At 43.5% G+C, this 13,207-nt stretch overlaps 1 protein-coding gene across 1 annotated transcript in view; it reads left to right on the top strand.

Moving 5' to 3' along the window:
- Nucleotides 1-13,207, top strand: part of LOC117208103 (proto-oncogene tyrosine-protein kinase receptor Ret) — a 35,012-nt gene that overhangs the window by 13,760 nt on the left and 8,045 nt on the right. The window contains exons 2-11 of the mRNA XM_033448961.1: nucleotides 4,545-4,766; nucleotides 4,851-4,978; nucleotides 5,054-5,189; nucleotides 6,033-6,289; nucleotides 7,300-7,471; nucleotides 7,578-7,675; nucleotides 10,995-11,275; nucleotides 11,377-11,568; nucleotides 12,402-12,580; nucleotides 12,667-12,903. Coding sequence (XP_033304852.1) covers nucleotides 4,545-4,766; nucleotides 4,851-4,978; nucleotides 5,054-5,189; nucleotides 6,033-6,289; nucleotides 7,300-7,471; nucleotides 7,578-7,675; nucleotides 10,995-11,275; nucleotides 11,377-11,568; nucleotides 12,402-12,580; nucleotides 12,667-12,903 — 1,902 coding nt within the window. The remainder of the gene's footprint in view (nucleotides 1-4,544; nucleotides 4,767-4,850; nucleotides 4,979-5,053; nucleotides 5,190-6,032; nucleotides 6,290-7,299; nucleotides 7,472-7,577; nucleotides 7,676-10,994; nucleotides 11,276-11,376; nucleotides 11,569-12,401; nucleotides 12,581-12,666; nucleotides 12,904-13,207) is intronic.

The raw sequence follows: 13,207 nt of genomic DNA on the forward strand, positions 1-13,207 counted from the left end.
GATGGAAGATGCACGTATTACAAAGCTGGGAATCGCGAGAAAACGGAACATCGGGGAAAGAAACTCGCAGAAGGCGTTGGCAAACGTTTGAAAGCGAGCAAAGTAGGAAATCGAGAAAAGATAGTGAAAAGAAGAGACGGGAGCATCGAGGGAAAGAGAAGAAGAAACAAGAGATTAACGTTTGCCACGTATCGCGAATGTTAATAACGTAATAAAAATAATGTAGCAAAATTGTTAGAGTTTCATATTGTATGTCTCCGTTCAGATCTATACGTTGTTGAAATTGAAAGACTGCGAGGTTATACGTCACTGTTAAAGAAGTATAGACAATAAAAAATATAAAGGATGCTAAAGGTCCTTTATTATGCTAAATATAAAGGTCCTAAGGTAAAATTTGAGTTGCAATTTTTCAGTCTAAACGTCGAGTACGAAAAACGTTAAGGTTAGAAAAGTAGACCATGAGTATATATCAAAGAGAAAAGTAACGGGGAAATTCCTAACCCGCAGGAGAACAGCTATGAATAAGTAAATAAATAAAATATATTTTAGTGCAAGCCAAGCAACGAAGATATGGTGCTGCCTACTAAGAAAATAATAGGAAACGAAAGAAAGTGGCAGTCTCGAGCGAATTAGGCGTCTGGCCAGGTATACGCGATGGCGAATCAATTTACAGGAATAGAGGGCGCGTATATCGAGATGGTGATACTACGGTGGCCCTACGATGGGCGCAAGACGTAACTAAGGTGGCGAGGTGGGCCGACTCGAACGCGGCAGGTTCTTGCAGATCGGCGACCGAGAGGGTGCCGAGTTGTATGGCTGCGCGTATCGTATTCACGGTGTCTCTGTTTTCGGGAATCGTAACTCGATGTGCGAATAGGGTTTCCAGGTACAACGATCTCGTGCCTCTGGAGATCTACTAGAACGACCGATCTCTCGCCTTTCGACCGATTTCGTTTTCGATCGTAACGATCCGATATCGTCGCTCACCCTCGATCGCACGCTGAGAGAATTTTTTAAAGACGCGTTCAGGGAGCTACTTTCAAATCAGCCACGAACATTTCATCGACGCAATTTCACCGAAACCAGCGTACGAAATCACCGACCAGTCGTTTCATCGACGTCGTCTTCTGGCGAAAATTGTTACGCTTATCGTCATACGTTACCGTCCGTTATGCACAGTCGCTCCCCTTACTCAAATCTATGCTATTGATATTTTTTACGACTCCCATATAACTCGCTTCTTACGACTTTTCAACGGAAAAGGTAACTCGCAAACAGCAGTGGCGGTCATACGCACACGCGTAGCAGAGAATTATGTACCTGTATGCAATACGATGTTAAAAAGCGTGGTCGGAGTGAAACCTACCCCAACCTTGAAAAGATTCAAAATAATCCAAATCTAATTTTCTTTTAAGCAGAAATGAACGTGGGTGAAGTTAGATTTTTTACAGGCCACGCATACGTACATCAGGGTTGCAACTTTGACAATATATAAAAAAATTGTGGAAATTTCTTTCAAGTGGCTCACTTTTTGTAAATATTTACTTGCATAATTTACGTTAGTTAATAAAGTACCAACGCAATACGTCGTAATATCGTAGTAACTTTTATCATTTCCTTTTATCTTTTCATGCATGGAAATGAACGTTTAGATACAGATGCACGATTAGCGATGACATATGACAATTAATATACTAATTATCGGCAAAGAGAGAATGTCATCCCTATAGATAAACATCGTCGGCGAACTCCGTGTCAGTGAAATCGTGTCGACGAGGTGATCGTCGATAGTTCAAAGGTAACCCGCATTTAGACCAAACGACCAACAACACATAGAGCGAGAATGATAGAAATCGTTCGTGCACGTTTAACGTACCAGTGATTTACAACCTTTTTCATCTCGTGACATAAATTAATTACGGAAATTTTGTGGCACCGTCGAAAGATATCGTGTTCGTTTCAAGTCAGAGCATTCATACCAGACAGCTATTGTTGCTTTTATACTATGATTTAGAGAAAAAGACATCAGTGTTCTTGATTAAATACAGTAGCTACAAGAAGTAGATACTTCCATTTTCCAATGAACCGTTTTTTATCAGGTTGCATACTTCATTTTCATAATACAATGGAGTCTCGGCTATTCGAGTTCCGTATTATTCGAGGCGCTTCCAACTTTACCATAACTTCGTTTTTCTCGAAATTTTAGCACGAAGACTACGAAAGTGTACATAGCCAGGTATCGTGAAAACAGTTAATCAAACGTTCAATCGATTAAATACGCCTACAACATACGATACGCTTATACAAAGCCAAATACGCGTACAACCTTAAGCCATCAAGATTTTATTATACGACTCATGAATACTAATAAATTATTCCGTATTACTCGAGGTAGGCCTGGTTTACAACGCCTCGGATGATCAAAGATCTACTGTACTCTTCATAGTCGTATAAAAATACCGCCAAAAGATATGAAACTTGATATACTTGAACTTAACGAATCGGTACGTAAATACCGCAATAAATACAATGGAGTGCGAGTTCTCGTTGCACATTGTATATTCAGCTATTTTATATTTTGGAGATCGTTGCCTCACACCGTTCGAACATCGCGTTAAACCGTTATCGAGGAAATCGTTCGTAAACTCGTTTATCTCATCAAAAGATTTATCTCGCTTCGCGACGATCGCGGTCAAATAATTCAGCGAACGAATTCAACTAAACGGCGACGGAACGCTTGTTCCCGCTTAAATTTCACTAACAAGAGGATCGTTCGCGCGCTTCGTTTAAACGCACCTTTACGCGAAAGACTTTGTGCGCGCATTCGCCAAGCAGCTAGATCCTAACTTTTAACACAGACGCCACGATACAGAGACGTGTGCGTATGCGAGCGCGTGTGCCTGCTCGCAAGTCTGCGTTCCAGATACTTTGCGCCTTTAACTCGACTCTCGCGTGACCGTCGCATCGTTCGCCTTTCCACCGTACCCTCGCTATCGCACCCTCGCCCTTGGCATCGCCATCATCGGAGGCCTTCCCTACCGAAATATCTTCTTACCCTACCCCTTTCACGAAAAACGCACGCGTCCTCGTCCCACGACACGGAATTACCGGGCCGATCCTCGGCTAGAAATTCCTACACGCGCGAAACTCGAAAATTCCATCTCGAAAATTTCCATCGAAAACAAAAATTTCCATAGAGTTGGTTCGCAGAGATGGCGCACGATAGGAGAGCGAAATGTCGCGCGAACGATCGAAACGTGTGGTATCGATCGAGGCGAACACGGTGGACGCGGCACGTGGAACCGCAGATGTTCCAGGAACGGATCTCGCTCGCGTATGGAATCGCGCAACCGCGACTGGAGTTCCGCGAAAACACCGTCGAAGATCTCGATCGCGATCCTTATCCTGCAAGAGCGTGCGGCCGAGCGCGTTCGCCGAGCAGGACTTTAACTACTTGCTGTGTATCGATTAAACGCGCTCACCTTGACACGAGTCGTTTCCACGAAGTTGACCGTACGCGAACCCTCACCGTTGAACTTTACAATGCCAAAGACGAAGCGTTTATTTTCGTCTTGCGATCGAAAACATTTTGCATCGCAGGAGCCGCGATGGCTCGGTTGTACTGCTGACTCTTGCATTCGTACGAGAAGTATGGCCTATGGTGTTCGAGTGTCGGTCGTTCCCTTTTTGGCTGGCATCTCTGCGAGTTGATTTATCGTCTTTAGTTCAATTTCTGGTGGTTAGGAACTCGCTTACAACTTTTTACGTCCCTCGTGATCGACTGTTCAGAAATTCATTCTTATCCAATCTGTTAGTAAGGAGACAGGCTACCAGCGTCTCGCTGCCGATAACAGACGTATTAGGTTGTCCGAAAAGTGTCGTTCTTTTACAGACGCGTCTTCTACAACGATGTATCTTCGTACAAACATGAAACCTGATCTGTCGAACGTTGTGATCTTTATTTTGATAGAACAAAATGGATCGTACGTAATTCGATGAAATAATATAAAACGGAAAATATTGTGCATCTATCATTTGCTTATAAAACGAAAGAAACTTTTCGGACGACCTAATACTTGCCTACTCGCTTACAGACTACTAGTACTCACGGTATTGGAGCCTTGTAAGCGAGTACCGGACTGATTGTCGCAGGAAACTTACTCTAGCAAAAACGAGAATACTCGTACGCATTGTTTCAACGCGATAGTAGTCGCCGATGATCTTAACAACTGATACGACTCGAATACTAATCTAAATGCTATCGTCGGATCATAGGTGACCACGAGAGATTACGTTTGCTAGTCAGATTGCACAATTTTATTTCATTATCTTGTACGATAAGGAACAACTGTAACGACTATTATCGTGTAAATTGCAGAATACACATTGGAACGAAGCATGCTAGAATTATGTTCCGAATACGATACCAATTAAGCGTAGAATAATAAAACGACAAGTTCTCGCCGTTTCGCGTAATAAACAGCGACTCGAAATTTACGCGTACAGATAACGACTCGGTAAAGGGCGCCGCTTCTCTGTTCCAGAGCTATACTTTCCTCAGTCGAACTTGGCCGTAAGGATACCGTACCTGGCGCGGGACGATGCACACATTTCATGGAAATTGAAGCTGCTCGAGCTGAGGACGCTTCGAAACGATTCGACGGAACCGAGTCGCGTGAACTATCGCGTCACCGTGCCCCGCGAACCGACAGTTTCCATAGATTCCGAGACGAACAGCTTGCTACTGCACGGTTTTTCAAAGAAAGGTAAGTGTAGCAGATGTTCTTCGATCTACGCGTTTCGCTTCGATCGCAGACGTTACCGCGTCTTTCGTTTCCCCGCTTGCCAAGGCGCGACCGGATCCGATACGATCGTCGTTGTGGCGAAAGAAGACAACAGCAACGAGGCCGTCCTGGAAATCACGGTGGAACCATCTCGTGTTAACGGGACGGAAATCAAATGCGCGGACTACGTTCAGGTAATTAGATCGTCGCTGTACGGTCTATTTCGCGAGACTCTGTCGCTCTACCGTTCAACGTCGTTTCGTTTTCAGGACATGTGCTTCTGGAACGCGTCCAGGTATAGGATATACGAAAATCAGCCGGTCGCGATGATCGGTACCTTCGGACCTGGCATTTACACCGACCTTTGCTCCAATTTTCACGTAACCGACTACAAGCTATTGAACGGCAAGTCACCCTTTCTTTTCATGCTCGTCGTCGCGTCTCAGCTATAGCTCGGCGATAGAGAATCACGTTTTCTAGACAGGAAGAAGGAACATCCCTGTGCGCTCCAACAGAAACGGCATACGCCTCCGCGCCTAACTATTAGGACGTTTATCGATTTTACGTAGGATGCGATGGTTTGTTCAAATCGTCGATCGAGCGGTCCATCGATCAGGGTTTTGCATTCGAGGTGGGGAGGGGTGAATTTGTAAAAATTATTCGCAAGAGTCGCGAGAGAAACGCGATGAATATGGATCAGGAATCCCTTCGCCTCGGCGAAGAAGTTCACGCGCGTTTATTACACGCGAGGTTCAGAGATGTTTGTTCAAAAGCTTAATGAAACCTCGAATTATCATAGAAACTTGAACAGTACGAATGTATCACCAAGGTTGATTAAAGCGACGATCACGAAGTGGACGTAACACAGTGGACATAAGCGAGCAGAAATTCAACGTCGTTGTGATAAGATTTCTACCTTTCCACGAATATACGATTTTTCATTCACCTCGAGATTCCATGGTCTTTATAATAAATTCCAGATATACACAAGTCGAGCCACAGGGGATAATAAATATTGTTGAAGGCTTCGGCCAGAGCTTAAACGTTTTTGAAGTTAATCTGGTTTCCTGTAAGCGTCCTAATATCTTACGAATGGGAGTGTATCTGTCCGACTCTCCCGCTCGAGGAAATAAATCCATCGAACGCGTGCGCGCGCGCACGAGCCGCCAACTCCTGGAATTCCCGGAAGGCGAGTTAAGCGTTCGTGGAAAAGTAGCGGAGAACGTACGAACGTCCGATAATTTCTAGGCACGGAATACTTCCACACGTCCAACGACACGTTGTTCGCGAACGCGTTCCTGGACAGAGACGCGTTGGGTCCGCCGCCTAGAGGCCCCGGACCGCGAGTCGCCGTTCAAGTTCAGTGCATCGTGTGGGACGAGATCACCGGAATGCAGTACGCACCGATCGACACGCTGCACGTCGACGTCTTGGATCAGGACGACAATCCACCGATGGCGCAGGGCAACCACTCGATCGACGTGATTCTTCCAGAATTTACCGCGGTGAGTGACGCGATCCTGTCCAGCTGTTTATCAGGCGTAAGAATGGATTGTCCTCCACTTTTGAGTATCATCAGAGTTTCATTCGTGAACGACGAAGACAGGCCAACGAAGTAATCTCCATCGTCGTCGATGATATTTCGCCTAGTTTTCTTGCGAATACCATCGCGATATAAACTTGGCGTTTTGCCCCTGTAGTCGGTGCAAATGTTCGTTTTCAAATTTCTCAGGACCTCCGGAACGTGGTCGATCCTCGAGATCGAAATCGCACCGTTTAGATCGCTGGTGCTAATTTCTGCGCGTTCGCCGGTAAGATTCGCTTCGTTACAGATCACGCGAACCATTTGGATGGCTCCAGTCGACATTTCTCTCGGATCAAACGCAAACGGCTTACAGTGTCGAATACGCTGTTCACTGCGAGCCGTCGCGTGCGCTAATCGACGTACTGCAAGGTTTTTCGTCAATGCTACAAAATTAGGAAACAGCTGTAGAATATTTCTATTCGATTACGCGAGGATTCGCACAATCCGACTGGATAGTCGGGAAAAATTCATTCCTACACTCGCGTTACTCGTTCCTCGAGATGTTCCGAGCTCCTACATCTGCACTGCGCTTCTGTTTGTTGCGCTAAACACACATATATCTACATACAGTGTACACGCACTACGTCGATGAAAGGAAAATCTCGTTAGCAAACGGACGACGAATCGTTTAAAAAGTCGTCGACTTAATCAGTGGCGCATTGTTGCAGCGATCACGAGGCATTGTTTGCAGCGTGAAAAGACACGGAAGCGACGAACGCGACAACGGAACCGTCTCGAAGAATCGTCGGGAAGGAAAACCCCTTCGGGGTCTGATCTTGATTAAGCCCGAATCTCTTTTCTACTTTCGCCGCCTATCCTCTCGCGTTTCCCGCTTCTCCTAACGTCCCTTCGCGTCGCCCCCGCGCCCGAGTAGGCGAAATTTTTCTCGCTATTCGCGTAAAAATCTTGTCATCCGTGTCGTGTCGATAGGGCGACAAACTGGTGGACGACAACAAGCTGATACTGAAGGACGCGGACGCGGAAAGTAGTAACCGCTACAGCGTCCGTATGCTCGGAGACGCTCACGACGCCTTTAACGTCTCCCATAACACTTTGCCGATCGAAGTTCCCAGAGGGATCCCGTACACCGCCATATTCACCAGTGAGTCGATATTTACGAACGTATTTCCCTACAGTTCGATCGTCCTCGCTTCTTTCTCGATAAGGATCTGTCTGCATCGGGTAAATTTCTGTTTCCTCCGTTACAGGAATATCCGCAAAAACCACTCTTCTGCCAAAGTCTCCGTATCGCGTGATCCTGCAAGTGAAGGACGAGTCTCTGATCCCAGGACACGGAGAAAACACGGTGAGTCAGAGTCTATCGCAGATAGCTGGCGCGAACGAGAGAAACGCGGGTCTTCTTTAAGAGCCGCGAGGCGAAGAAGAAAATTCGGGAAAACTGGAATAGCAGCGAGCGAGGATTCGGGAAATTTTTTCCCCCAATGATCTGACTGCGGATTTTTGTGCGCTCGTGCGAAATTTTTGCGCTAATACTCGGACGAGCGGTTTCAAAATTGCAGTTAAGATTGTACTTATATTATCCGATTAATCAATTTCTCAGATTTTGTTAATATAAGAATTTACATAAAGTTAGACGAGTAAAAGAGTTATAGAAGAACAAAAGTTAGATGAACGTAGAATTTTTAATTAAATTTGAAGCTGGTCTGAATTGAAATTTTACCGGGTAAACTTGGCGTTAAAGTTGCGCGAAATGATATATGCAAAACTATGGAAAGTATCGAAATCAAAGTACTTTTTCATGACGCTTATCGCAAGAAATAAATTTTTACGATTGCATTCGTTTCCTTGTTTATATTAGTAGAAGTATGAAATTGGAATTAAATGTTCGCGGTTTAGAGACGATGATCCGCGTCGATGAAGCTGCCTTTAACGAGAAACTCGATAGAAATACGCGCGGTCTTGTTTCCAATCTAGTTCGAACTTTTCTTTCGCAATTTCGATGCTGCAAATTCCACGTCCGATGTTCAGTCGTGAATTCGTATCTCGAAATGAGTTCCTGATAACAAATAGGAGGGCAGCGATCAAACAACATCTTCCTGGTCTCAGCTGGCACGGATCCATTGGCGTAATCGCGACTCGTTAAACAATTAGATAGCAAAGGCTGCGAGAGTGTTAGCTGGGTGCGGTTTCGAGGAGCCGATTAAAGGAAAATTAATGGGATCGTTCCGCGTCGAGAAATTGCACGGCGGCGGACGCGTGGGCGGAAGCTGCCTATTATCTCCGAGCAGAACTTCCGATTTCAACGTTTAACCGAGCCTCGCGTAAACGCCCACTAAAAACTAGTCGAAAAATTCGGCGAATCGGCCGGGATTTCGTTTTCGCCGCTTTCTTTTTCCGTCGATTGACAATTTTTCATTCGGCGTCGCGTTACCCTGTCGGAGTCAGCTCATGGCCGCGTCTGTTTCACGCTCGATTGGATGAACGAATTTGTAATCGAAAACAGTCGACGATGAATATTTTTCTCTACTTTCGCGACCATTCCTGAATACCAGCTATTATTTTGGTCTTTTTACGCGAGAAAAGGGAAATTCATGAGACTATGGTTACAGTAAAATCGTATCAGGGACGAATTCACGTTCTGACAAACTCAATAAATCGATGCAATCAAATATGATAATATACAGGGTGGTTGGTAACTGGTGGTACAAGCGAAAAGGGGGTGATTCTACGCGAAAAAAGAAGTCTTATATGGAGTACTTTGGTACCGAATTGATTGAGTATTATCAATACGTAATTTCGGTATCGATCCAATCACTAGCTATATGACACTGTCTAAGATGTTGGGCGGACTACCCACTAAAAACTCCTTCTCATTCCATATTCCGTGGTGAAAGGTCACTCTCAGTCTCGAAATACTGCATAGGCAAATACTTCTAGGATCCTGGATTCCAATTTGCATAGCCACCCACGCACAGCTTTGCGAATTTGGTAGAAGAGGTAACGAATTTCCAAATGAAGTGACCAAGAGAGCAAGGCTTGCCTCTGATAGCTGAACATTTTTTACTTTTATTATCTCGTTTCGCTTAATTTCGACTTCCTTGCCCGGGGATGCACGCGGTTCTACAATATTTTTTCTATTTCTAGGAAAATGATGAAAATTTGGGGCAAAAATAAATAAATAATTCGATTTCTTATTTCCCTTCGAATTATCATGAATTCTCCGCTCGAGGTTATTCCTAGCTCGATATATCTACACGTTTGAAATACATCGCATAAAGATGTGTCGTTGTTATTGCAAAATCGTCGATGACCTTGGAAACTTAAAAGAATAAAAAATAAAGGAAGAAAAAAATAACCAGCAAGGGAAAAAGATACGAACCGCAATATGCCTCGTTCTGAACTAAACATCTTTTACCTCCATACATTTTTTGTATATGTAAAAGTAACAAAGATACAAAGTGGACAAGATAAACGAAACACCCTGTACATAACTACATATACGTATGTTTATCATAACTTAAATTTCTAGATTAAACAACTTTTACCTTCATACATTTTTTGCATATGTAAAAGTAACAAAGATACTAAAGTGGACAAGACAAATGAAACACCCTGTACATAACTACATATGCCTATGTATAACTTAAATTTCTAGATTAAACAACTTTTACCTCCATACACTTCTTGTATATGCAAAAGTAACAAAGATACTAAAGTGGACAATATAAGTGAAACACCCTATACATAACTATATATACCTATGTTTATCATAACTTAAATTTCTAGATTAAACAACTTTTACCTCCATACACTTTTTTGCATATGCAAAAGTAACAAAGATACTAAAGTGGACAATATAAATGAAACACCCTATACATAACTATATATACCTATGTTTATCATAATTTAAATTTCTAGATTAAACAACTTTTACCTCCATACACTTTTTTGCATATGCAAAAGAAACAAAGATACAAAGTGGACAAGACAAATGAAACACCCTGTACATAACTACATATACCTATGTTTATCATAACTTAAATTTCTAGATTAAACAACTTTTACCTCCATACACTTCTTGTATATGCAAAAGTAACAAAGATACTAAAGTAGACAATATAAATGAAACACCCTATACATAACTATATATACCTATGTTTATCATAATTTAAATTTCTAGATTAAACAACTTTTACCTCCATACACTTTTTTGCATATGCAAAAGAAACAAAGATAAAAGTGGACAAGACAAATGATACATAAAGTGGACAATATAAATGAAACACCCTATACATAACTATATATACCTATGTTTATCATAATTTAAATTTCTAGATTAAACAACTTTTACCTCCATACACTTTTTTGCATATGCAAAAGTAACAAAGATACAAAGTGGACAAGATAAACGAAACACCCTGTACATAACTATATATACCTATGTTTATCATAACTTAAATTTCTAGATTAAACAACTTTTACCTCCATACACTTTTTTGCATATGCAAAAGTAACAAAGATACAAAGTGGACAAGACAAATGAAACACCCTGTACATAACTACATATACCTATGTTTATCATAACTTAAACTTCTCCTAACGCATATATCTCCGTAAAGAAAACTACAATACGATATCGCACGTTTTACGTTTGTTGCTGATAGCTGAACATTACACTGACTTTCTACGGACCGGAACATCGAACGACCACGACGACCGTGTCGCCGATATCATCCGGGAAACAGCAATCCTTCACGTATCCCTCGATCGTGAAAGTCGCACGGCTCGCGCCTCGTTACACCCGAGTCGCGAGACCGACCAGCGAACCGCACACCTCGATAACTTTCAACGTTCACGGGTCGAGCGCGTTCGCCATCACTCACAAGGGCGGTATAATCTACGTCGCTGACGAGGATCTGCTGAAAACGGAGCCAGCTAATTTGGTGTAAGTGGTCACAGCACGTAGGAGCCTCGTTGACCCGTGATCGGTCCGTACGATCGTGCGTAAAACATTTCGACGATTCGATCTATGGATCTATGTTTCAGGCTTAAAGTGAAATGGAACGCGAAAGATCGTCCGATCTCTTCCAAAACCGTAAAGATCAATTTATCGGCTGTGTCGATGTCGAAGTTAGACACGTGTAACCATAGCAAGATCGGCCGGTTGCATTCGTGCGCCAACGCGGAAACGCCAGAGGACTGCGAATCCAGTTGCGGAGTTGGCAGCGGATTTTACAGGTGACGATCGCTTTCCTTTCGCGTACGTCGGAATTTAATGTAGGAATTTAATATACCGTAATATTCCGTAATATTTCGCTGCTTGGCAACGACGGTGGGACAACTAAAATAACGTCCGGATAAAAGATCCGCGTTATGTTTCTATCTCCATCATGCGAAACGGTATACGTTAGATTTCCACCAGTTTTGCGTCACAGGGCAAAGTTACCGTTTATGATAGCTATCAATTTGGCTTTAGTTTCGCGATAACGCTGGCTCGTCTTATTTCCTGACGCTATTTTCGGATTATACTATTATACTAGGATTATATAATTTTCGCGCATGGTGCATCGATTATCTCGTTTAATAAGAATCGATCATTTCGTGATTATCTGGTGATAAGTCAGCCGCCTTAGAACGTCACCGAAACGACTCGCGCGGATTTCTTTGCAAATTTCAGAAAACCTCTGCTTTAAAATTTACATCTTTTTAGTTTTGCCACTGTCGACTTCAAGCGTAATTTAATATTTCCATAATGAATATATATAAACTTTCTTCTAAAACTATGTAACACTGTCTCTCGTGGATTCTACTCTTAACTCCTAACGTAACTCGCCTTCTCACATTCTTTCGCACTCGTGCTCTCTTCATACCTGTCATTACCAATCGCGCAATCTGTCGTTGAGTTTCTCTCTTCGTAAATTCATTACCATAACTGCAGACCGGTTACATGTCCAAGATATTCAACGAACAATAATTCTAACAGTGCCTGCCCTCTCCCTCTCTTCCTCTCTTTCTCTCTGGCTGCTTCCCCTTAACTCGTCGTACGATCTCGCAATCGGTCGGATTTTCAGCAAGGGCAACTTTTCCGCTCAATGCGTATGGAGATGGAACAAACGTCCGAACCAGGGTTCCATAATGTCCGAGTACTATCCAACTTGTTCCCCGGATTTGTCTCACTGTCCCGATAACCAGTGCGACGAGCTCGAACGGTTGGATCCTCGCATTTGTCCCCAGGATTGCACCGTTGAATGTGAGCTTCGTTCTTTTACCTTTTGCATTCTTGCTCTTCCATCTCGCTAACGCTTCCATCGGCGATAATCAATTTTAACGTTCCAGCGGACGTCCACTTCGCTCACATGAACAAGAACGGACGCGGCATCAAGAGCGGCTTGGGAACTTGCGCGTGCAACGATATGCTGCAATGCACGTGCAACGTGGATCATTTCCGCGCGCAAAACGACAGTCCTGGCAGAGGCGGCAAACAGGGAATGGATGGAGAGGAGGGTAAAGATGGAAAAGGCGGGAAATCGCGAGACATAGAGGAGGAGATTGTGGTGACCGGCGCCCGAAAAGGTTCCACGATCATTCACTGAACCCTCGTTGCTTCGCGCATTAACCCCGCTGTCTTCTTTAGAGATCGTTCTACGCCCGATCCTCTTCTTTTATTCTAAATTTCTCGAGTTCCAGGCAAATACGAAACAATATCGACAACGTGTCGATGTGCGTGATTCCGGCGTTTTTAAGTATCGTAGAACTTCGTTTATCCGGATCAATCGGGGTTGGGGATATTTCCGATAATAGAGGCTCGCTCGCTACACCTATCAGCTGCCGTTATTCAATTTCTAGCTCGAGATAGTAGAGGCTGACGTTCGGATAA

The sequence above is a fragment of the Bombus bifarius genome, unplaced genomic scaffold (assembly GCF_011952205.1).
Source record: "Bombus bifarius isolate JDL3187 unplaced genomic scaffold, Bbif_JDL3187 scf7180000008056, whole genome shotgun sequence".
Lineage (NCBI taxonomy): Eukaryota > Metazoa > Arthropoda > Insecta > Hymenoptera > Apidae > Bombus > Bombus bifarius.